This window comes from Phodopus roborovskii, unplaced genomic scaffold, assembly GCF_943737965.1.
Source record: "Phodopus roborovskii unplaced genomic scaffold, PHOROB, whole genome shotgun sequence".
Classification (NCBI taxonomy): Eukaryota; Metazoa; Chordata; class Mammalia; order Rodentia; family Cricetidae; genus Phodopus; species Phodopus roborovskii.
In genome coordinates this window covers 41850516-41873951 of record NW_026126407.1, presented here as the reverse complement: position 1 = coordinate 41873951, position 23436 = coordinate 41850516, and the positions used below count along the sequence as shown (strand labels likewise).

At 40.3% G+C, this 23436-nt stretch overlaps 1 protein-coding gene across 11 annotated transcripts in view; it reads right to left on the bottom strand.

Annotated features, from left to right (window-relative positions):
- The window catches only part of Tenm2 (teneurin transmembrane protein 2), a 922050-nt gene that overhangs the window by 657302 nt on the left and 241312 nt on the right, over positions 1-23436 (bottom strand). For 2 of the 11 annotated variants that reach the window (XM_051180950.1, XM_051180953.1), the window contains exon 1: positions 2269-2785. The exons of the other annotated variants lie outside the window; for them this stretch is intronic. In XM_051180950.1, coding sequence (XP_051036907.1) covers positions 2269-2314 — 46 coding nt within the window. In that variant the 5' untranslated portion in view covers positions 2315-2785. Of the gene's footprint in view, positions 1-2268; positions 2786-23436 lie in introns of those variants that run through there. 11 annotated transcript variants of the gene reach the window in all.

Here is a 23436-nt window from a genome sequence, read left to right as displayed (position 1 = left end):
GCAGGGATACCACTGATTGCCATCTACCTAAAGAGTCCCAGATGAACTACCATCCCGTTTCAGTGCACCTCTCTGTACACACACTTTACTTCTATTTCTTTCTATGGAGAGGCAGAGGCTCAGTTGGGGTAAATGGGCAAGGAACAATTTAAAACCTATTTCTGCCTCACCTTGAAGAAGTCATTTTCATACACAAAAGTGGAAAGTGAATGTGATAAAGGTAACACAGTATCCAGAGATGTCTTCTGGACCTTACCACCTCTTTAAGACATCATCCCCATAGTGAGAGGGGGAAAAAGAAAATCAATGTTTAGGTGTACCAAGAGTTAGCAAAGGAGTTCATGCGACAAAGCAGGACAGGGAAAGTAGGATTCAAGGAAAGCTACTTTAAGATTCTGTTGTTTCTTAACTTAAAAAAAGGGGGGGGGGAAAGCTACATGTGAAGCCATTCTTTAAATTTGCCAATGCCCACCAACAAGTCTACACAGCATCCCACAGCAGCCTCTCCTTTTGTGCTTCACCTCCCTCCCTCCCTCTCTCTCTCTCTCTCTCTCTCTCTCTCTCTCTCTCTCTCTCTCTCTCTCTCTCCAGTTCAACCTACAGAAAAAAAATCAGTTTGCACCTGTACCAGGATCTACCCAGGAAACCCTGGATATTGACAACTGACCAGAACTACTGGCTACTTATTCCCCAATATCCAGTATCGAGCAGATCCTCATGTCCTCTCAAGGCTACATCCACAAGCTGCACCCACAAAATACCATTAGGTGTGTCTGGCAACACAAGACACCCCAGAGTAAGGTGTTAAAGACCTGGTCCAGTTTGGAAACTAAGCAAGAAAACATCCTATCACGACACAAATGCCTGAAATCTCCTCTTTCCTTGCTTGCTGAACTCCACAATGCCATAGGAGAGCAGTTCTTTCTAGGGCCAAGCCTTGAGGCATAGCCATCACCTTTCCATATTCTATCACTGAGGAGCATTCTTTTAACCGAACAGTATACTTTTAAGGTATTTCCCCTATGCCTACCAAGGTAATTTTATAATGAACTTAAATACTTTAAGTAATGCATTTAGCAAAATCCTGGATAGAATTCAGATCCTGGTCACATTTAATTTCAAAAGTTGGCCTATTTGTGTTTTTATTTTTTCATTCTCAAATATCAATTCATTCACACCAGCCATAATTTTTTTTTTTTTAACAGCAGAGGCAAGGGGCACAGAATCCACAAAGAGTGAGATTAACAGCAAATAACCCAAACTTTAAAACATTTGTAGCCACAAAATACTGTGCTGAGAGATACAAGTACAGTGCACATTCTCTGTTCAACGTGAAAATAGATATGAGCATCTTAAAGCTTCATCCCAAAGCTTTTAAAAGGAGAAATGCCATCAAATATAATCCAGAGTTCCCATTCATCGCGCAACAAAAGGAATGCCTATCTAAAAACTGCCTCGGGTAGAGGACTACAGGTATCCTAGATTTTGGGTCCTAAATCAAAGTTCCGACTTGAGTCTCATAATTACCCCCCTCTGTCATTAAGGGGCTTAAAATCCAGAAAGCTTTATCCAACAGCATCTCCAGAGTTAACTCCCTTCCAAACTGTCATAACTCAGTTCTCCTAATTATTTACTGGATGCATTTCTAAAGTATGCCCTCACCCGATGTTTTAACTTCATATTTCATTTGGGACAACACTTAGTCTCCATTTAGGAACCGTCAACGTGCCGCAGGTTCACGAGATTCAAGACGCGCCTCACCCACAACAGGCAAGCCAAACACACCCAAGCAGCCAGACTTAAATAAACTCTGCCCTTTGCTGATACCTCCAGTGAGAAATTATTATAACACATCAGAAGTTCAGTTAGAAGAAAAATTTCAAAGGCCATCTGTCTCCCAGGGCTTAAGTCCTGGAGTTCAAAAGCAGTATCAATTGAATTATTTCCCCCCCCTTCCTTTAGCTGTTTAGAATTTAACGTAATGCAAAGTGCTATTCTGATCAGAATCATCTTTCTCCTCTCTCCCCTTAAATAAAAGGGAGGAAAAAATCATTCCGTATAAATGCATTTACTATACAAATCTATTTTCAATTGAATTTGCTGCATGCTCTAATTCATCAAAATTAATACAGGTACTTTCTATGTTAAACAAAAGGAAGCCGACTGAAAAATCGGCTTCTGCTGCAGATGCCTTTCTCAATTACAAAACCGGTGAAAACAGAAATTTAACTAAGCCACTCGGTCAAACCCTCCGATCAGCGCTCTTACCTGCCTCAGCTGAAGGCTTCCTTCCCTTGTTAGCAGTGTGCAGCATCGCTAGCTCGCTCCAATCCTCACCACCGGCTCAAATTACACCGCTAAGTCCACCCCCTCGCCTTTCCCGTCTCTGCCTTTCTTTTCGTTCTATTTATTTTTCTTTTTTTCCTTTCCTTTCTTTATTGTTATTATTTTATTTTTTGCCAGCAAGAAAAAAAAATACTTATTGAGAGTGATTAGTTTTTGTTGTCCCTTTTAAGTCCCTCCTGCAGGAAGGAACAGGGGGGCAATGTGACGCCACCTTTTAATCTTTTGTAAGAGTGAAAAGGCAGAAAAGGAACGCTCGATCAAGCTGAGCTGCACACATGACTAAAACTCGCAGGAGACGCTGCTGCTTGCTGCCTGGCGAAAGCACCGCTAGGCTTGAGTGTAAGAGCAAAGAAGAGAGGAGTCGATGGAATGTGACAACGTATGTGCATCAAAGGCTGGGGGAGAGAGAACAATGAGCAAGGGAAGACAGCGAGGAGAGGGAGAGATGGAGGGAGAGGGAGGGAGAGAGAGGGAGAGGAGAGGGAGACAGAGAGAGAGAGAGAGAGAGAGAGAGAGAGAGAGAGAGAGAGAGAGAGAGAGAGAGAGAGAGAGAGAGAGAGAGAGAGAGCACGCACACACACGGAGAAAAGATAGAGCGGGGTTTCAGGCAGGGGACTCTCAGAATAAAGCCACAGTGCGGTGTCTGGCAGCTTCTGTTTTTATCTCAGCGAGCATGATCCGCGGCCTCTCTCATTTAGAAACACATCCGTGTATCTTCCAGGTTTGAAAACTGAGATAATCGCAGTGTGTCTCTGGTTTTGTCTGATTGGCATTTAACTGTACGGTGTACCTGTGATTTTTTTTTTAAGGGTGCATTTGTGTGCAATTTATTTCGCATATTTATTTATGTAGGCAAAAATGAAAGCTGCTAATTTCTACGGCAATTTGCAATGTAGTTTTACTGGCAGATGGAAGTCTACTTACCATAACTGCTGACAAACTGCCACGGGTAAACAAAAGAAGAAACAAATGCTTCGTCTTGATAATTGTCTTAAAAAAAAAAAAAAAAAAGCCCACCCCAAATATTAGCACTTGCTAAAACAGTGTTTCTTGGCTCAAGTTTAAAAGGTGATTTCTCTCCCTTAGTTTTAGAAATAAAGGCACAATAAAGGGAAGACATGATGTTTGAAGGAAAGGTGTTGGGAAAGAGGCTGTTAGGAATGGGAACACCTAAATTCTTGCTGGTTTCCCTCCAAATACGATGACTGATGGCTTTCTGTAGTCCTGGGGCAGTTTTATGAGTCACTCTACCACCGACTTACACTGCATCTTCCTGCCTTCCTATACTATTTTAAAGGAGGTTCCATTTTTAAAACAAAGTGTCAAAGAAATAATTTGCCCATTCAAATTGCTTCCAATGCTGCCTCATAAGCTTTGTTCCATCCCAACTGCTCTCTTGCCACATGGGGGCCAGGATTACACAGTTAAATTCCCTCAGTGACCTCTTTTATAAGGATGTAAATGGCTGATTCCAAGGTCAAGTATTTGGTAGAAGTTTCTTATTGGTGAAATGACTGCCTGCTTTTCCATGGTAACCTGAGCTAACACAGTGGTGAGCTAGCACGAAGAGGAGACGCCCGTCCAACCTTTTTAACGGACCATCCGCTCAAAATCATGTTTCTTTAATGTCAGTATGTAAATTCCATGCACCCGGCTTAGAACACTTACTAATACAGAAAAACTAACCTACACAAGATACTCCAAATGTTCCATCTCTGTGTTTCATTCTACCATGTTACAGTCTAAGAATCTGTCCGTGGACCCTCAGTGTCTTGTAGCTGGAATTCTTGTGTGAGCCAGATAGAATGAGTCCAAGAAGGATAAAACCCTCTTGCCTGCCCTAGCCACAAGGTTTGTAGCCAAAGTGGGTTTGCTTAATCTTGTTAAAAGACCATAATTCTTTTCATGCTTTGCCAATGGGAGGGTATGTGTTTTGCTTGGGCCCAAATAAAAAAGTACCCCCATCTCAGACTTGCTCTGATGAAACTCTCCTGATCATTAAGGCAGTACAGAGAATGGAGAACACCCAGGAGCTAAACAGAAGGCAGCTGGCCAGAGCACAGAGTGCTCAAATGGAGACTGGAAGGGAAGCTCCAAGGGCCTGCTTCCCGAAAAGGGATAAATTCCAGACTCTCCAAAGATATTTTGCAGAGCATATTGGAAGCAGCAGCCCCAAAGTGACATTATTGATACAGAGTCTATAATAAAAACTAACTTCATACAAAGGAATAAATAGACTGAAGAATTTTCTGACAATGGAATGTAAGATTCAGCTATAAGGATGCATATGTTTTAGTGTTGTAGAAAGAGGGACAGGGAGACTAGAGCTTATTAAACAGGACAAGCAAAACATAGTGAATAAAGGTAAGGAATCAAGTCAAGGCAAGACAAAAAGATATTTTTAAAGCTCTAAATGGTTAACAGTGGTGTTCTGCATTTTGATCACTTACAGAGGAGGAAGTAGGTACATGTCATTTACAGCTTGCTAGATACAAATTCTTTCCTAGACCTCTTGAATGAGGGGGCCTCTCTAAGGTAGCTTAAGTCGCGTTAATATTTCTAACCAGAGTGTGATTTTCTATGGCTGAGTTCTCTGCAGAATAGCTTTACACTTAGCTGCTTAGATAGTAGTGTATGTTCTGGTGTTGATGTTCCTAATTTTGGGACCTAGGGCACCTGCTTGGGATCAAATCCCAGCCCTAGCTACCTGCTTGCTGTTTGACCTTGACCAAATCATTTTCTTCTCTGTGGATAGTGCCTTGTCTTAAAATAGTTATGAGTCTCCGCATGTCAAGGTTTGCACCTCATGGTCCATTACTAGGAATAAACAATGTACCTGTGGTGTGTGGTCACAGCACATGCTTTCACATGACAACTTCCATGTTCTTATGAAATCCCCTTACTCCTTTAAAAAATTTAGAATAGGAAATGTAATATTTAATCAACTCAAAATGGATGACACAAGAAGACTTCTTTCCACTCTTGACCTTCCTTACATGATCTAGTTATTGACACTGCCCTCTGGGTCTCACCACTTGAACAATGTGCTTAAAACCCAGCAACTTCTACAACCAGAATAGTGGAATCTGCCCTCAGAGCAAGCTTTCTCCCCAAATACCCCCATCAGTGAAAATATAAAGATCTCAGAGACAGTCTGGGTTAATTTCTTTCCATTGTCTGAAGTCATTCTATTACCTACACCACCAAATGCCACTCCCACAGTTTTAAACGATCTCCTGGCTTCCTTTCCGGACCCCAGCCTCATCCGGATTTCTGCACTGTTTCAGCAGTTCTTTTGTGCAGCCCTTCTCTGTCTGTGCTGAGACACATGTAGGGTACAGATATGCAGTATCCATCCTGAGGACATTGCCAGGGCCCTGCCAACTCCTATATCAGATTGTAACACCAACTCCGTTTTCAAGAAGGCACTTCAGATCCCAGTGAAGGAGAGTGACATTATTCCAGGTGTGACCTTGAATCAGCTCTAACATATAAAACAGCTAATCTGTGGCAAACCAACACTTTCCTATTAGCGCCCTGTTAGTTGAGACACCTCTCCCCCTGTCATGACACAGCTTATTGAAAACAACCATTTGAAGAGGTTTTCTTTCGTCTCCAATTCATCCCTCACAAGCCAGAATAACCTTCTTAAAATGCCACTTTGAATGACATCTGTTCCCAATAGTTATCGATTGGCCAATTGAAAGTCTGTTTTATTTCATTATCTTACGTATCGGCTTAAAAAAATCATCAAAGGTTCACAATTCCCCGGAGAATAAAGTGCAGATTTCTTTGCTGCACACTAAGTCACCTCTGGGGTTTGACACTGTCCCTGTAAATGTTCCTCTATCACTGTCACATAAGATCTTTTTTGTCCACCCCCCAGCCCAGCACATCTGCAAGTCCTCCACAGCTGCACACACAGCCCCAGCTCTCCTTAATAGACCCCCACCCCAATCTTCTTCACCAAAATATATTTAACTGCAATCTCTTGATCTAAGACCAGAACAAGTTACAGTTCTCCAAAAGGATGCCCTTGACCTTCCTGGTTTACAAGAGTGAAATTGCTTTAATCACAGTAGCTATCCAAGGGCCCTAGGAAAGGTGCATACATCATAATTAGGAGTTTGGCTTTGGACTTTGCCCTAGGTCCAAATCCTGACCCTGAAATTTGCTTCTTAATTGTGGAACATTGGTTAAATACTTTCTTCTTTAAACCTTTCTCTGCTGTCTATAAAATATGGTGAGGACTTTGTTATCTAATAAATACAGGAAAATGAGCACACATCTCAGTTCAGATCTAGAACCTACACAATCAAGAGCAGTTAAAAATCCTACAAGTATCCTCTAAGTCAAAGGGGCTTATTACCTCCAATTTCTAACCCTCACCATGACCCAATAGATGGCCATTACGAGGACCATTTTACAGAAATGGAACCAAGGGCTAGCAAATGGATTTACCATAAATATGTCACACGAACAGCACATGGCAAAGTGAAACCCTTGTCTCTTACCCTTCCAGATTTTTACAGATTAATCACACTTACACAGACCTTACCGTAATATCACATTAGCTAATCATGATTTGACTTTTCAGGTTGTGGACCCATGTTTCCAATTATATTCTAACTGGAAAGGAGAGCAATATTCATGTTTGAGACATCTCTGCATCTTTAGTGCCTTCCATAAATCTTTAAACGAAGCAGCTTGCTTACTCGGTAAATGTTTGTTGACTGATCATCTGTGCTCGTGGGGATTAAAGTTTTCAAGCACATTTAAATTCAGGGACACTATTTTGTGAGGAAATGGCTTCATCATGAACCATCATTCATGAACACCATCATAATTATACAAAATAATATAAAAGACAAACATTACATATGAATGAGCCAACAGAAATGAGTGGGATCCTCTTCAGAGAATCTGTAGGAAAGTAATGTTCATGGACCTGGTTCCTCAAACTGGTATTTATACTCTCCTGAAAACGGACCCCTCAGGCCACTAATTCCATGCATGGGAAGGGGAAGGTTAATAGCTAAAAATCATCCTTTTAAGGTTACACAGAAAGTCAAGAGTAACTGCTCAAACACTCACAGCATTTGGTAACCTTTAATTCTTCTTGTTAAACACAAGCAATAATTACCTTCTCATTAATCTTCTCTCTAGATAAGTCTACATAATATTAAAACAACCTGGATCAATGCAAAAATTCAGTTGACCAATATGTTTTCACACACACACACACACACAGTACTGAACAACATTGTTGAATTTTAAACAAGTTGATTAAGTGCTTTAAGAGATAGGCACTACATGCATGCACGCACGCACACACACACACACACACACACACACACACACACACACACACACACACTTAGATCTAATGTATTTGTGTATAAACAAAAGAAGAAATAAGCCTATGATTCCTACATAGGATAATCATTGGTATAGAGCCTTTATTGTCCTGTCTTCTTGGCCATATTTGCATATGCTTCAGGAAGGGAGGATATTTTTCCACTGTTACTTGCTTCTGTGTCCATATGGGGCATACAGGGAGTGTTATGTACCCATAGGTTAGATGAAAGAATGAGTGAAAGGTAAATGTACTTCGTCTCCAATTCTGCCTTTCTACACACTTTCCTTTCACGCAGAATTTGTTTGGTGAGATACATGTAACTTTTTGTTCAATATAAAATTCTCTCAACCTCAAAGAATCCTTTTTAGATTACGTTAGCTCGTGGCAAATGCTCTTTTCTCAAATTTCAAAGCACCCATTGCCTGGAACATTTTATTACATATGATTTTACAATTAATCTTACCTTGCCAGTGAACATAGTGTTGGTGAGCTATTTTTCTTCTAATAATTCTAGGTCACTTTTACTGGATTCATATCTTATTTCCCACACATTGATTTCAAGTTTCCTGAAGGCTGCAAGCATTGTGTTTATTTCCTGTATATTATATATTGCTATACCTTTGAGTACTACTGGGTACTTAGGATGTGCTTATAGAAAAACATGTTGATTTGCTGTTTACCCTGAACATTCTGAAGGATGGTATGAAATTCCATCTTTCAGAAATTATGGGAAGAAACTTGTCATACAGTTGCTGGCCTTTAAGATTTTACTAGAAATAAGTTGGAATAGGAGCAAGACTGTATAGCATTCCTTCTAGATGTATCACCCTAAGGGTAGCCTAATCCATTTATTAATATTTATTTTATATATTAATTCCCTCTCTCTCTCTCTCTCTCTCTCTCTCTCTCTGTGTGTGTGTGTGTGTGTGTGTGTGTGTGTGTAGGTCAGAGGACAATTTATAACTTGCAGGAATAAGTTCTCCTCTTCTACCTTGTGGGATCCAAGAATCAAACTCAAATCATGTTCACAAGCAAGTCCCTTCTGATTGAGCAATCTCTTTGGCTCCAGTGTGTATATTTTTGAGCACATGGTTTTGAGTTAATCATCTTTAAGAAAATGTCATAATTACCTCATCCCATCAGATTAAGAGTCTCGTGGAGGAAGCATTAGTAACTTGGACTCTGGAATAGAATGGCTCTACCTCATCATATATACATTAATAGGAAGGCAGCTCATACTGACCCATCCACAACTGGCCTTTAAAGAAAGGATGTTTTGAATTCCACCAGGTCTCTTCTGTGTGTCATTTTAGTTATACACTCATCTCTTAAGGGAAGTTTGTTTTTTCTTAGGGTGACCATGACAGGACGAGAACATGGCAGAACATGCTTCACCCTGACCAGTCTTTCTTCTTTGACAAAAAAAAAAAAAAAAAAAAAAAGCTTTCTCAGGGAGATTTTTCACCCACATAGTGCATCTGTCTGCAGTGACTAGAGGCTCACACTAGTGTAATTGTCTATAAATGATTGCTTTTCAAAATGAAAATAACATTCTCCAAAACAAAACAAAGAAGAACATAACCTTTGAAGCTTCAAAAATGTTCTTAATGCATCTTTATTTATAAAGATAAGCTAATTCATGTCCATTTCCATATCCGTTTGCAAAATAGCTATGAGTACATAACATAATTAAAGGTTTGTGTTATAAATAGTTTTCTTAAATTAGCTTATTGAATATTGTAATTATGTCATATCTTACTTAGCCAATTAAAAGCAATTATTTTGCTTATAAAATTGTGAACATTAATTACCATGTTCTGGCATCTTGGCTTTTGTCTGTGGAGCAGAAGTCTGTCTTTCCTATTTTTCATTTCTGTCTTACATGGTGATTTGTACAAGCCCCTCAGTGAAAACCAAAGTAGCAGCTTCCTAATCATAAAGCAAAAATGGAAAAGCCAACCAGGAGAAAAGCTCAAGACTCTGCTTCCCATGGTGGACCAAATAGAGCTGGCCTCAATGAAACACTAAGGGAGAATTATGTTCCTCTTCATTGAGTTGAACACAGGCTTTGGTGGACTGTTTGGTTCTTGTTACTGATGTTTTTCAATATGGAACATTTGAAAGCATCCAACCAGAAGTTGCACAATGATCACAGCCTTGAACGTATTCATCAGAAAAATGCATTCAGTGCTATGGGTTTTCTTTTTACTGTAACCAGTGTGCTGCACTGTATGCCAGCTTCTTCAATACTCTCACCCATGACAATCACAAAAGCAATTCACAACCTGACTTATCAGATAGTTCTGTTTTACAATAATCTGGTTGCTATTTGTAAAATCCAGGATAAAACAGTGCAATTTCTGATGTTGAATATCTGAAAAGCTCTGGAAGCTGTGCAGGCGAGATATGCACTAAAATCTGTAATGCGATGGAATTACAACAGACAGACATTCTGGAGGGTGTACACTCTAGTGCATCTCCGGGTACATGGCATTTCATGGTGCTAGTTTGGAGATTTGCAAATACATTTTGCATTTAGACTGCCCCTTTCTTCAGTTTCTTTTGGCCCTGAATTTAACCCTTGCATTATATATTTTTAAAAATAGAAAATTCTCTTTAAAAAATGATCCATCAAAAACAATAATCATCAAATTACTTTCTCCAGAAGAAAATGAATGCAAAGATTTCAATTAAATGATTTATCTCATGAGCCTACTCTTACATCTCTCTCTCTAGAAGTACCATGTAAGCAACAATATCTTTCTGATGAGAATTTAACACACATAGTAGTGATTTTAATGGCTGACAGATCTCCTCTAAAATGGGGCTTACACAGTAATAAACAAATCACTTTTCTAGTGATTAAGCTATGCTGATGTTGAAGACTAGTGCCACAGATACCCTCTTACAGTGCAGAGGCACTGGTTTTATCCTTTGGGGATGCTTTACTAGCCACTCATTACTGCATGAAAGAAGTGGGAATAACACGTACCACTGAGAGGCAGTATAGTGCAATAAAAAGTTATCGTATTTCAATCCCCGATCAGCCACCATCTGAATATATGACACTGTCTAAGTTTCTTAAACAGTATCTGTCTCAATCTCTCTATCCAGTAAATGGGACTAATAACTTCCTGTTTGTGATGTGGTTAATGAAATGCATTAGCATGCTTACAATGGAAGAGCTCTTAAGCCTTTCTTTGTATTTCATTCAAAAAAAAAAAAAAAAAGTCAAAACTTACATTCCAGATGTCAAATGTTCTGAAGATGACAATCGTCAATTAATAGAGTGATGTAATAAAACCAGTCAGTGGTCCTGGGCTGGCTGAAAGGATTAATGCAGCTCACCTCTGCTGCTGTGAGTGCAAGAGCTTGTACTCTGCAGATGCTCGATAAATATTAACTGATGATGATATTGACAGGGTGCCATGTACAGCCACAGCACTAAGTGAATTATGAAGTTTACAATTGTAGAAAACGTATTGAATAATTACTGGCAATAAGAGAAACCTAGCCCTGACCTCATTTACTTTACTATGACATCATCTCATGCATAGTAAGAGGACCACCCATCTCTGGACATTTAATAGCCCTGTTCTCCTTCAAGACTCGAGAGAATAAACATAAGGTCAGACTGCAGAAGGAAAAAAAAATCCTTATTTGCATACTCGTGCAGCTCATGCAGACCACCCTCCTTTCTTTTCTGGATTATTCTAAAGCCTTCAATTTGTCTTCCATTGCTAACTTTTGGCTGCCTGCGGAGGATTTGCTATGACTCAAATGTATCCTACCCTGGCATATCTGTGCACTTGCATGGTTCTCTCCTACATTGGCTGTGTGACAGGTCTGGGAAAAGTGCTTTGACAAATGAGAAGCAAAGGCACATCAAACTCTGTAAAAGGCGGCGGGGGGGGGGGGTGCCATGAAATGAAAAACTTTCTCTTGTCTCTTAGAAGAGGAAAAACAATATGGAAAGAAGGTCAGCCTTTTTGTGGAATTCATCCCTCAACTCACCCACTGGCAGGACAGAACTGTGTAAGTAAAGGCAAAACCAGCAAAGGACATGCCTAGGGAAAATAGCATGTGAGAATCAGAATCATGAACCAGCCCTATTTCAAGCTACCAAGTTTCTGTATAGTTTGTTATCTAGGGTTAATAACCAATATACTGCTCCAGCAATTAGTTGCAATTTAGCAGCAGTGTGTCTTTTTCTTATGAAAACCAGATGCTCTCATTCCACTGTTACAGACAGCCAAGAATTCCTCATACCCTATGTCTATGTCTTTTAAATGCTTCAAAGACATGTGTTACCAGGTCTATCGACCCCTACCTGTCCTTTACTCTTTTCTATGCAGCTGTGCAAGTCCCTAGGGTGACTACACTTCCCTGAATCACTCTTTCAAGCTACTAATGTAATCCCCTCAATGCTATTTTTACAGTGAGACTACCCCAAGCAGCCACTTAAAAACTTTATCATGTCTCACTCCCACATCACAGACCTTCTGTATACCCTCCACACTTGATATTTCTAAATCATTATATAGTTAACAAATTTTAGTCCATGTCTGAATGCAAACTGATGGTTCCCTGTTCAATGCTCACACCAAGAACCTTGGCTACTATGCAGGAAGGATTTGCCAGGTATTTGATGAATTACAAAGTAATCCCCTTTAGGTTAAGATGCCCAGGGTTTCATATTGGGAGTCTTCATTCAATCATAGAGTGGAGAGTACATAGATTCAGGGAAGCCTGCTAGTGTGATTTACAGGGACACTACTTGACAGAACTCGGAAGTAACCTTGAGGGCAAGGTCACAGAGGTCAAGATGATTCTTTGGGATGTAGTTATCAGCAGGTTGTAAGAAGAACCCTATGGGACCTGGCAGCAGAGCCGCCTTGTGGGAGAGGCTATGAAGCAACCCAAGGGACACAAAGCTAGAGGTGCTTCCAAGAGATAAGCTGTATCTCTTTTAGAAGGCAAAGTTGGTGATGTGTTAATGCCTCTACCCCCAAAATTCCCCAAAATATAAAAGAAATATATCTGAGGCCTCATCTTTTCATGCTCTTATCGGGGCTAAGAATATATACCAAGGCAGAGCTTACAGTCTTATGGCCACAATTTTCTGACATTTAATGCTCAACACATACAAAAATTAGATGGTTAATCACTATTTTCTTTAAAAGTGAGCTCCTGGTTGATTTGATTGACCACAAAGCCAGAGAAGCACCAATGACAGGGTTTTACTTAAATACTTACTATGTATGCTCACCATAGGAGAAATGCACTAAACACACAAAGTTTGGCCTGGTTGGTCCATTTATAGCTTTCATCATAGGTGTGCATGCAATGATTTACCTCCGAATAGATGCAACAATGGATGACTTAACTGTACCCCATAGCCCCAATCTTGGTGCAAATCTCTTTAAAAATGATCTGTCTTCTTTCTGGTCCATACTTCATTTTTTTCTGATACTCAGCAATTATTTATTACCCAGGGCCATATTTGTGTTCTTTATAGCAACTATGCCAACCAACTATCGCTGGGAGGGGAAAATTGCCTCTTATGTCAACTAGATTCTTCTGTGTGTGGAATAAAGGATGTTTATTTCTTAGAGCTCTTAATATACTACTCTCCATGTTCAATTTTCCTAAAAATGAAAATTGCCAAGAAGCAAAAAATGTGGGAGATGTATGGTTGGATGTTGCTGCAGCTTGGACAACTGGCTGATAGATGGTGCCCTCTGAATTACTGGGACCATTTGCTAGCTCACTATGATGCCTCACTGTTTTGGAGAGTGGGCAAGAAGCAGCCCTGTCCAACAGCACATCTTTGTCCCCTCCTTGGCACTTCCACTGTGTCAATTAGCCCAAACACCACCAGGCACAGCTCTGGTTTCAGCCTAGGCAAATGATGATGTTGAAACATGGTGCCAGGACTCAGATTTGGGTAATGGTTCTAATGCATATATTTTAGCATTTTGATCCCACTTAACATACAATATTTACTTCAGGATTTGTGGTGGGGGAAATGTCATTAAAAAAAAAAATCTTTTAGCTTAATTACCAAAGATGTAAATGTGGTCTCACTTGCAGAATAAAGCTTCTCTTAACAATGAGGTGTAAATTGGTGTCTGCTTAATCTGTTCACAGTAGGAATAGAACCTAACACTCGCCTCCTCGTCCTTGATTTTGCAATAGTACCTGGGAAATTAATGTGTCCTTGGAAGTTCCTGCAGCATTTCTGATTTGTTAAGAGAAAGAGAAAGCTAGGTGTTTCATGCTATATCTCTCTACCAGCTGCAAGGACATTTGTTTTGCATTTCTAGCATCTGTGTTGAACTGTGACCTGAGGATATAGTGTTTGACCTCAGTCCTAGGCACTGGAGGTTCACCCTTCTTCAGACTGTCCTCTGTCCCATCTTTTGTGGCCTCCTGCCTATCCTCAGATGGAGTGAAATGAATAGGGGAACCAGTGTGTTATTTATACAATGACCTTGGGCTCCTGGGGGAATTGAAGGCGCTATTCTTTCACTTATGATGTTTTACATTTCAAAGAGCCTGGCTCTCTTTGATATTAAGGAATGAAATGTGCAATGTAATTGTTATTGTTTTATGACCTTTAATAGGTTAATCAGGCTGCATCAGGTTTTTCAATGTGTGACTCATTTCACAAGAAATGATTTGCCTCTCAGTAGATGAATTCTGACAAAGGGGCTCAACATTAATATTTGAGGGAATGGCTACACACTGGTGTCTAAATCCTGAGAAAACATGATTGCTTTGCTACCTTAATTCTTCCATGGGTAGTAGAAAGTCTGTCAGCATTTAGCGTTAGTGACATTTAGGGCAAGATCATACTTCCTTGGGGTGGGTGGGGGTGAATCATACAGTCTTGGACTTTTAACAACATTATGGTTATTTATCCATTAGATGCAAAGAATAGTCCCTTCCCTACCCCACCACATACCACTGAATGACAATGTACCTTGTTACACAATGCCATGTCTCAGGAAACAAAATCTATCTCAATAGAGAAACATGAGCCTGATTAAAAATGGAGTGAGAGAAGGTGGGCCTAGAGTGTACTCTTTTAGGGTATACTATTCCTAGACTCCACTAGCTTAAATGATAATATAATAGTAGCCAATACTTATCGAGAACTCACCATAAGCCAATTAGTACTATGCTGACAAATTTTGATGTTAGATCTCATTTGGTCCTTTTAACAAACCCATGTGATAGTAATTATATGTCTTGCAACTTACATGTAAAGAAGCTGAGGTGGACAGGGACATAAATAATTTACTCAAGACCATTGAGCTGGAAAAGCAGAAGTGCCTAAATGGGTACTCACAGATCTGGACTCTTCCCTTTTTGGTTTAGTCGCTAAGTATGAAAATAAATGTGTTGGGAGCTTATTGATCACTGCTGTGTCGAAGAAATGTACACACATGTCAAACAGATCCCCCCAAACAAACAAAATCCCACCCCCCCTAAAAAGGACAATGTCCTCAAGTAATGTATACAAAATAAAAAGTACAATATAGAAATAAATAAGCGGCATTGGAGAAGTCAGATCTGGAATGCTTTTTACCATCACTTCTCAGACTTAATGGGACTGGGAATCATCAGTGTCTTACTAGTATACAGGTTCTGATCCCAGAAGTGTGGGCTGTGTACAGTCTGGGCTACTGACTTTTTAACCAGCCCCTGGGCAAGGATGCTGTGGGTCTGAGGACCTGACTCTAAGCAATAGCCTTTCACACACTGGGGAATGCTGCTTTATGCTTTTGAAGAGTGTGGTTCCACAGTGTATACCTGGGATGCCAAGAAAGCACCAACACAGAGCAGAAGAGGGAGGAGGAGGAGGTGGGCATTGCCTTGGCTGTGAGAGTCACACTTGTCTCTCAGCCCTTCACTTGGAACATCTATGCTGTGCCTACTTGTGTGCACTGCCCACATATACAGCTAAACATCTGCTATTTTAAAGGACAAATATTAATTTGAAGCACAAAACACCTACCCATAAGCATAACTGGTTTCTGCAAACACATTTTTATGTCCAATTTCCTACTTTTGGAAGACAATGTTTCTTTCTCTTCGATATATGATACGTAACAAAATTCCATTCTTTTCCATCTCCACCCTCCACTTGAAAATAACAGTTGTGCAGCAGTTAGCTAGGAGTCAGTACAATAGGGGTAAACAATACATGTGGGAGGCCAAAAGCAAGAGGACTTTTAATCCAACGAATGTCACAATTAAAGTGACAGTTATGAGGACTGTAAACCATGTTGTCATTAATTTAGCTGTGCTCAAAAAGATAGAAATTGAGTCATGTAATAAACATTCACAAAGAAATGGTTTGGGAACTGATCTCTACTAATGGTTGTGGCCTCTTTGCCCAGACCACAGTGACCGCTGCAGATCACAAATTGTTTTGTGACATCTGGGTTTGACCGTAGGTCATAATGAAGGGGATGCATTTTGAGTCACTTGGCTCTCTGAACACATCCAGATAATTCTCTGCACATGTCGCAAGGGATATAACAGGAAAGAGTTGCTGGGATGTAGAGATGGACCACAGTTAATGCAAAGGCTGAGAGGCTGAGAAGTGGAACCAACCAATTATTGCTAATATTTTCTACTCAGATATAAAGTGGGTGGTCTAAAATAGGAAAGGACTATGTGTGTGTCTCGGGGTACTGATATCCCTGCCACTCAAACTACTCTCAGCTCTGCATATGAATGTGAGCTATGGAAGTGTTCTGGGCCTGACCCTGGGTTATGCTGAACAACACTCTGTCTTTGTGTTCTCAAGGTTACCTGAGGTAAAGTGTTTCCCATTCATGAGCAATTGGTATCACACCTTTATTTGGTATTATCGAAACTAAGCTGCTACTGACTATGTTGATATTTATTTGATTACATTTACTTGATATGTAATGTTTTCTTTAATCTCACACCTTTCTTGGCTTCCTCTTAAGCAACAATATCTATGAAATTATACATTTAGCATACTTCTCAGGGCTGAATAAACCAATAATTTCAATATTTAAATAGGCTTATGTGATTCCTGTCAGACAAAGCCTTCTCCAGGTGGGAGAGAGGCTGGCATCATCTGGCCAATGCTAGCTAAGGCCCCAAGGACCTCCTCAGTATCCAACAAGGCAAGGGGTCAGAATTGGCACAGGCTGGATCTTCTAGTACTGTGCTACTGCATTTTGTACAAAGTCTGTTCTAACATGCCAGAATCCACTCCTTTACTGTTCTGCCTGCACAAAATGCCCAAGTGTTCTGTTTTGAGTCTTTGGAGAAACTTATATGTAGTTAACTTAAAAAGAGAACTAGCTCCTTTGCCCCAAATGCTTGGTAGAATTGCTATGAACACTGTATCTGCTGAGTGGAAGCTATGCTTGTTCCAGGTCTCAGATTATTCTGTAAAATGAACACAATGCATATCATTGCCTGATTAAGTCAGGAGCTTTCAACGCCAACTTCTATTGCCATCCTGTGGGTGACCAGCCTGTGCATTGTTTAGTGCATACACGCAGCCCCACTCTCTATCCACTAGATGCCAGTAGCAACCCCCAAGTCGTGACAACCAAAAATGTCACTAGATATTACATAATGTTCTCTGGTGAGCTGACTCACCCTCTGTTGAGTATAACCAGGCTACATGAAGGAAAGCCTTCATGGCTAGCCTATGCCACATATTCAGGGTCCTGTAGTAGTTATTGCACTTATTAAGCAATTATATGTAGATATCCACTTAAGAACTTTAAGCCAGTAATATCATTGAACATTCGCATGATGCTGAGAGTTAGAACCTACTAAGGTTCCCATTTTACAGATGAGGAAAGTAAATATGTGAAGAGAAATACATTTTCTGAGGATAAACTTTTTAACACAAGTGGTGCTAGGATTCTATGACAGGCCATGTTTCCAAAGCTCATCCTTCTAGTCTTTCTGGTTCTAATAGCTGCAGATGAGGCTGTCTTCTCAGAAATGAGCAGTGAGGAGGAGGAAGATGAAATAAAATCTCTGTAGCTCAAAATAGGCCATTTTATTTCAAATAATGAGATCGACAAAGAAATATATAATTCAAACACAGGTCATGTAATTAAAATTGCATTTGCCAGTGGTTTGTACATACACACAAACACATATGCATAGACATTTACATGTATGCGCAGATGCATGCAAATACACAGGTACCTACTCATACACACAACTGTACACAGAATTCTCATGATGTGTAGAGAGATCATAATTTTCCCCAAATTGGTAATGGTGAAAAGAACAGAAAAGTTAATATATCAAAATAAATGATATGAACGAAGGGGTGGTGTTGTATGCCCAAGGTCTAGCTATTCAGGAGGCTTAAAAAAAGGAGTATTGTTTTATTGTAAGAATTCAAGGCAAGTGTGGAAAATAAAGCAAGTTCCTCATTTATGAAAAAAAAAATAACAAGTAAACACACTAAAACAAGTAATGAAAGATGTGTTTTCCAGTCCAGTTTTTAGTGACTGCTATAATGAGTTACGGTGATTCCAGTATTGCACATAGATGCATGCCTGTTGCACTATTGTAGAAAGACAATATGAAAGGTCAAATATGGCTGCCAATATGGCTGCTAAAGTTGGGATGACAACCAGTGCAGAGTGGTGATGGTAATAGTGTTGGTGTTGGTTGTGGTATGTGGTGTGTGTGTGTGTGTGTGTGTGTGTGTGTGTGTGCGTGTGTGAGTTAAAGGAAAGGAGAGAGAGAGAGAGAGAGAGAGAGAGAGAGAGAGAGAGAGAGATGACTTATGTGCCCACTTGGGTTGAGTCTTGTTGCACTGGGGAATCTTGTCATTGAAGTGTCCTAGGCAGCCAGTGTATACTAGTCATTGGCATACACTAGACTCTGAAAAGCTCAGACAACTACGGAATCCACTAACCTTGACCGGAAGCTAGACAACTGACCTTCCTGGCTGTCTTTCCCTTTCTCAGCTGTAAAAAAGAAACAGTCTGTGGTATCCAATGTTCTGGCAAACAAAACGTAAGTTGATATAAGCACACATATATTGTCCTGCCTGACAAACAAAACCACGTAAGAAAGTCAATACAACCAGAATCAGCAAATGTAAACATAAGACTCTGACATGGAATATATATACTTATGCATATTTCTTTATGCATAAATATGAAACAGAAACAAACATAGGCTATGGATGACAATTCAGAAATGTATTGATCAAACCCAACTCATTAGTTCCAGACTCAAGCCTAATGTCTTATTAAGTTTGTCATTGTCGAACACAGAAAAATGAGAGCTTATCTGCATTTGACTGCAAGTCTTTGCATTTCTACTAGTCTGAACTAGAAACTTGCAATTAAATCAATTAAGCAATGAAATCAGATATTCCATTAAAATCTAATTTTTCTCATATCTGATTGGTTCTAACTCAACCAAGCTGGAAACAGAGGAGAGAGGAATACAATTTGAAGTCCAAGACACAGAGATGGGAGAAAAGGAAACTGCTCTACATGTTCACAGCAAATGGAATCACAGCATTTTCTTTTGCTTCTGCTTGTGTACATTTAGCCATTAGGGGTTCCCCAAACATTGGCTTTTACAACTAATGCTGAAGACCAGACCGAGAGGAGAAGATCAAGGCTTCTTTCTTCTATGTTTTCTTTTTGCAATCATGTCCTTGAAGTTGCTTTTGCGTCTTACAGAATTTAATAGGACAGCCCAGGTCCAATTCAGACAATACTGTGTGTCTGTGCACTCCAGCACGTCTGAAATTTCCTTGCTAAGATCGACAATCAGATTGGCACTGGCTATGTTTGCTGATTCAAGAAGTTGCAGAGGCCACATGTGTTCAGGAGGCATTTATTCTTAAAATGGAGGATCGGCCTCTTGGGGGTTAAGGGAAAGAGCATGCCAACTGACTGGATTATCCCTTCCCCACTCTGTTCTTTCAGGTGATATGAGTTGGCCCTTTCTACATCAGCAATCATACCGTGGATGGAAGTTGGAGTTTTTGAACAAGAAGGAGGAAATGACTCCATATGTTGCTGGAACAGCAAGAATGAAAAGAGAAGACAATACCTGACAAAAAAGATGCTTGTCTACCACTTGATGGGCACCAGGGTGCTGCACAGAGTCTCAATCAGATAAAATATAACTGAATATGAATATGTGAAGTATAATACACAAGTGGACAGGACAAAAATGTAAAAATATGTCAAAGACCAGTGTTTCAAATTTTAAACAGAAAGGTGCAGCTGGTCTGTATTTCTCAGATGGCTTTTCAAAATGCATTTGCTGAAACTATTTTTAAGGCCAAACTGTTGGAATCTTCTTGAGAGCTGTTGGTTATTGTAGCCAGCCCTGAGTTGGGAAATTACAAAGAGCTGTGTGTGTGCGCTACTAAAAGCAACTGTATATGTATGGGCACATGCCTGTATACATGTAGGTACCTGTCTTTGTACACATATATGTGTTTATATGCATGTGAGCTTGCACTATGAATACATGTAGATATATTGATAAAAGTGTGTGCACATGTTTGTGTATACCAATCTATGCTTGTGCATATCTGTAGCTGTGTTCTCAGAAAAGGGGGCAGTACATGTTTCATTTGGTACCATTACTTCCCATAAATGTGCATTTTCTTATCTTGAATATTAAAAAAAAAATCATTTGTAAGAATTTGCTTTGCCAATCCTGCTGCACCCCACCCTCCCCCCAAGTATCTGTCTTCTACAAGCAGTTGGAACAGGTTGGAAGAGAAGGAGGAGGAAAAAGAGATATAGGTTCCTTTGAAAGTAAACAACTGCTATTAACTTCCGCCACCCTCTTAGCCCAATCCATGTTATTGTGGTGATCAGGAATACAGACTTCGGAGCCTGACTACTAGGGTCCACATCCCAACATCTCTATTTAGAAGCTCTATGACTTTGAAAATGATTCAACTTTACTTCTTCCTCCATTTCCTCATCTGTAACATGAAAATGAAACAATGATACACATAAAAAGGAATTTTCAACATGAGACCCTTTTGGCCTCACCTGAGTGTTACAGCTCTGCATGTACCTATTGATGCTGTAGGCTCTCCCACAGTATCACTAAACACACTATCACCTGTGTTACTTGGATTTATTCAAAAGATTAAGATCTCATCATGAAGTCACAGAACCTGGTCAGATGACCAGGAAATTATCAGCAAACCAAGAAAAACAGTCATCAGTCCCTGTGAAAAAACATAAGCTCAGATCTTCCTGACGTACTCATCTTGGTCATCTTTAATATTTGCAGGAAAATTACATTCAGCTTTTTACATCCAGATGCAGCAACCTTTCTTATTGTGAGTTAGCTTTGTTTGAAATAGGCTCATTGCAATGTTATTTGTATTTCAGAATCAAGATAAATGACCATTTATAGAGTGGAGCCATAGATAGAAGTGGGCAGAGGAGACTGCATTCTTGGGAATACTGCACAAAGAGTTAAATTATTCCAAGGGAAACCATGTGTCCCACTGAATGACCCCTTGGAGCTGCTTCCCATGAGAATCGAGCCTTGTCTGGGGACCTCCTCTCCACATGCCACCCTGATGTCAGGCATGAAGACGACCCTGCCACTCTTACAGGAGATCCCCATTTGCACTCTGCTTCCTAGTCTCAGGGAGACACTGGGCTCAGTCCAGCCTGCCCTGCCCACCTGGAGCTCCAAGGGCCTTTCTATTACAATACTGCTTTAGAAAAGTCTGTGTGAAGAGGGAGACTCTGGTATTTAACTCCATCCATCAATGTCAGCCCCTCTTTCCCCTCTACCCCAACAGCTTGGTCCGTTTGCAAAAAGCTGAATAGTCTAAATGGATGGATTTTGTGTTAGTCTCATTAGAAAGGGAAATTAGCCAGGCACTGTTCAGCTGTGCAGAAGGCATGCTGATCCTGAAAGCCAGATCCAGCCCCCACCCCCAATCTTTTCTTCATCACCTATGATGTTCATGAGCCCTTCCATGTTGCTTAAAGCTTCAGTATCCCTCACTCTAGCTTGTGGTACATGCAAATCTCTGGGTACCCATAACCTGTCTCATTGCCCAGCCCAGAACTAGGCACAGAGCTAGACTAAATGTGAGTCTCAGTGACTATCCTATCCCCCTCCACAACATGTTCCTCCACACCTCTTCATATGGCAAGAGTTTGTTATTTGATGACATGGTCTCCTCACATGCTGGTTCCTGCATGCCACTCCAAATCAGTTTATACCACCCTCCCCATAGACTTGAGTGCTTGCACTATGACCCACCTACTGCCATGGTGCTCAACCCCTGCCCTCTTACTCTTTACACATGTATGAGATTTTCCCTTTGGTTTTCAGCTCAGGACTCACTTCCTCAGAGAAACCATCTCTGGTCACATCCTGTTTGTTTTCTAGAACTGTGCATTGGTCCTTCGGAAAAGTTTCCTCAGCCTGTGGTGATGCTTTCATGGTTTTTATATGATTAATGATGCATTTCTCTTCTAGCGCCTGCTCTTGTCCCATGTCCCATTCACTCAGTCCTCCTCTCATTCTTAGCACACCTTACTCCTGCACGTCACTGTGCCTGGTCACTAACAGATATTTATTAAGTCTCTGGCAAATGTATGACTTTCAAACCCCATGAAGATTTAAGTGGCTAAAGATCCTCAAGACAGCAGTCCTCCTATTTATCTATCACATTTGGTTTCCCTAGAGATAGCGAAAGAAGAAATTTCAGTCTTAGACACAATAAGTATTTATGGCGCACTTAATAGACAAACTAGGCAATCTTGCTGGGACAGAGTCATCCCCCAATGCTCCTGGTCATCATACAGCCAGATGCCGGCAGGCTTCTGCCCAATGCTAACATAGGTCCTTTACTTCAGTGGGGGAACAAGGACTAGAGGGCATCTTTGATTTTAGTACTCTTTGCAGCGTTCAGCTAACTACAGTAACTTCCTGAGCTTTGAAATTCAGAGTCTGAGATTAGAGTGTCCAGAGAATCAAGGTAAAAATCACAAGAAACAACCATAATTCTCAAAAATAACACTAAATGATAAGGCACATGATGACAATCGAAACTTCCTGATGAATTCGACAGGAATACCATGTCTCAGTGACTTTGCCCAATGTATGTCTAAGGAAATTTATGCTTATGGGGGGCCATTTTAGGACTTTATCCTACTTTGATTAACAGCACAGCTATTCTAGGCTATTTGGGGCAAGGAAGCTACATTTTTACTGCCTAGCCTAGCACATTCATTGGTGATAGCTTTGCACAGATGAACACAGATGAACCTACAGACACTTTCTAGTGCACTTGAGAATTTAGATTAATAATTAATAAACTTAAGTGATTTATTACAGGTGTTATGCTGTTTCTTACCAGAAACCCTCAACATAACTGTTTAGTGAATGAACAATTGGGGAGCAATCATCAAGTGTCCTTCTGGTAAGAGTTCTGCTCCCCTCCTCCCCTGCCTAAGATCCTTCAAGGCCAACCCAACTGGGCAACCCTCAGAAAAAGCCCCCCAGGGCTCTCTGCTTATAGTTCCAAATAAAAGCAATCAGGGGATCCTGAAAACTTCAAAGATATAAACAAATGCCTCTCCTGATCAGAAAAAAAATTAAACACACACACACACACACACACACACACACACACACACACACACACTCGTACACATACAAATAGTTAGGGCCAATCATTGAACCTA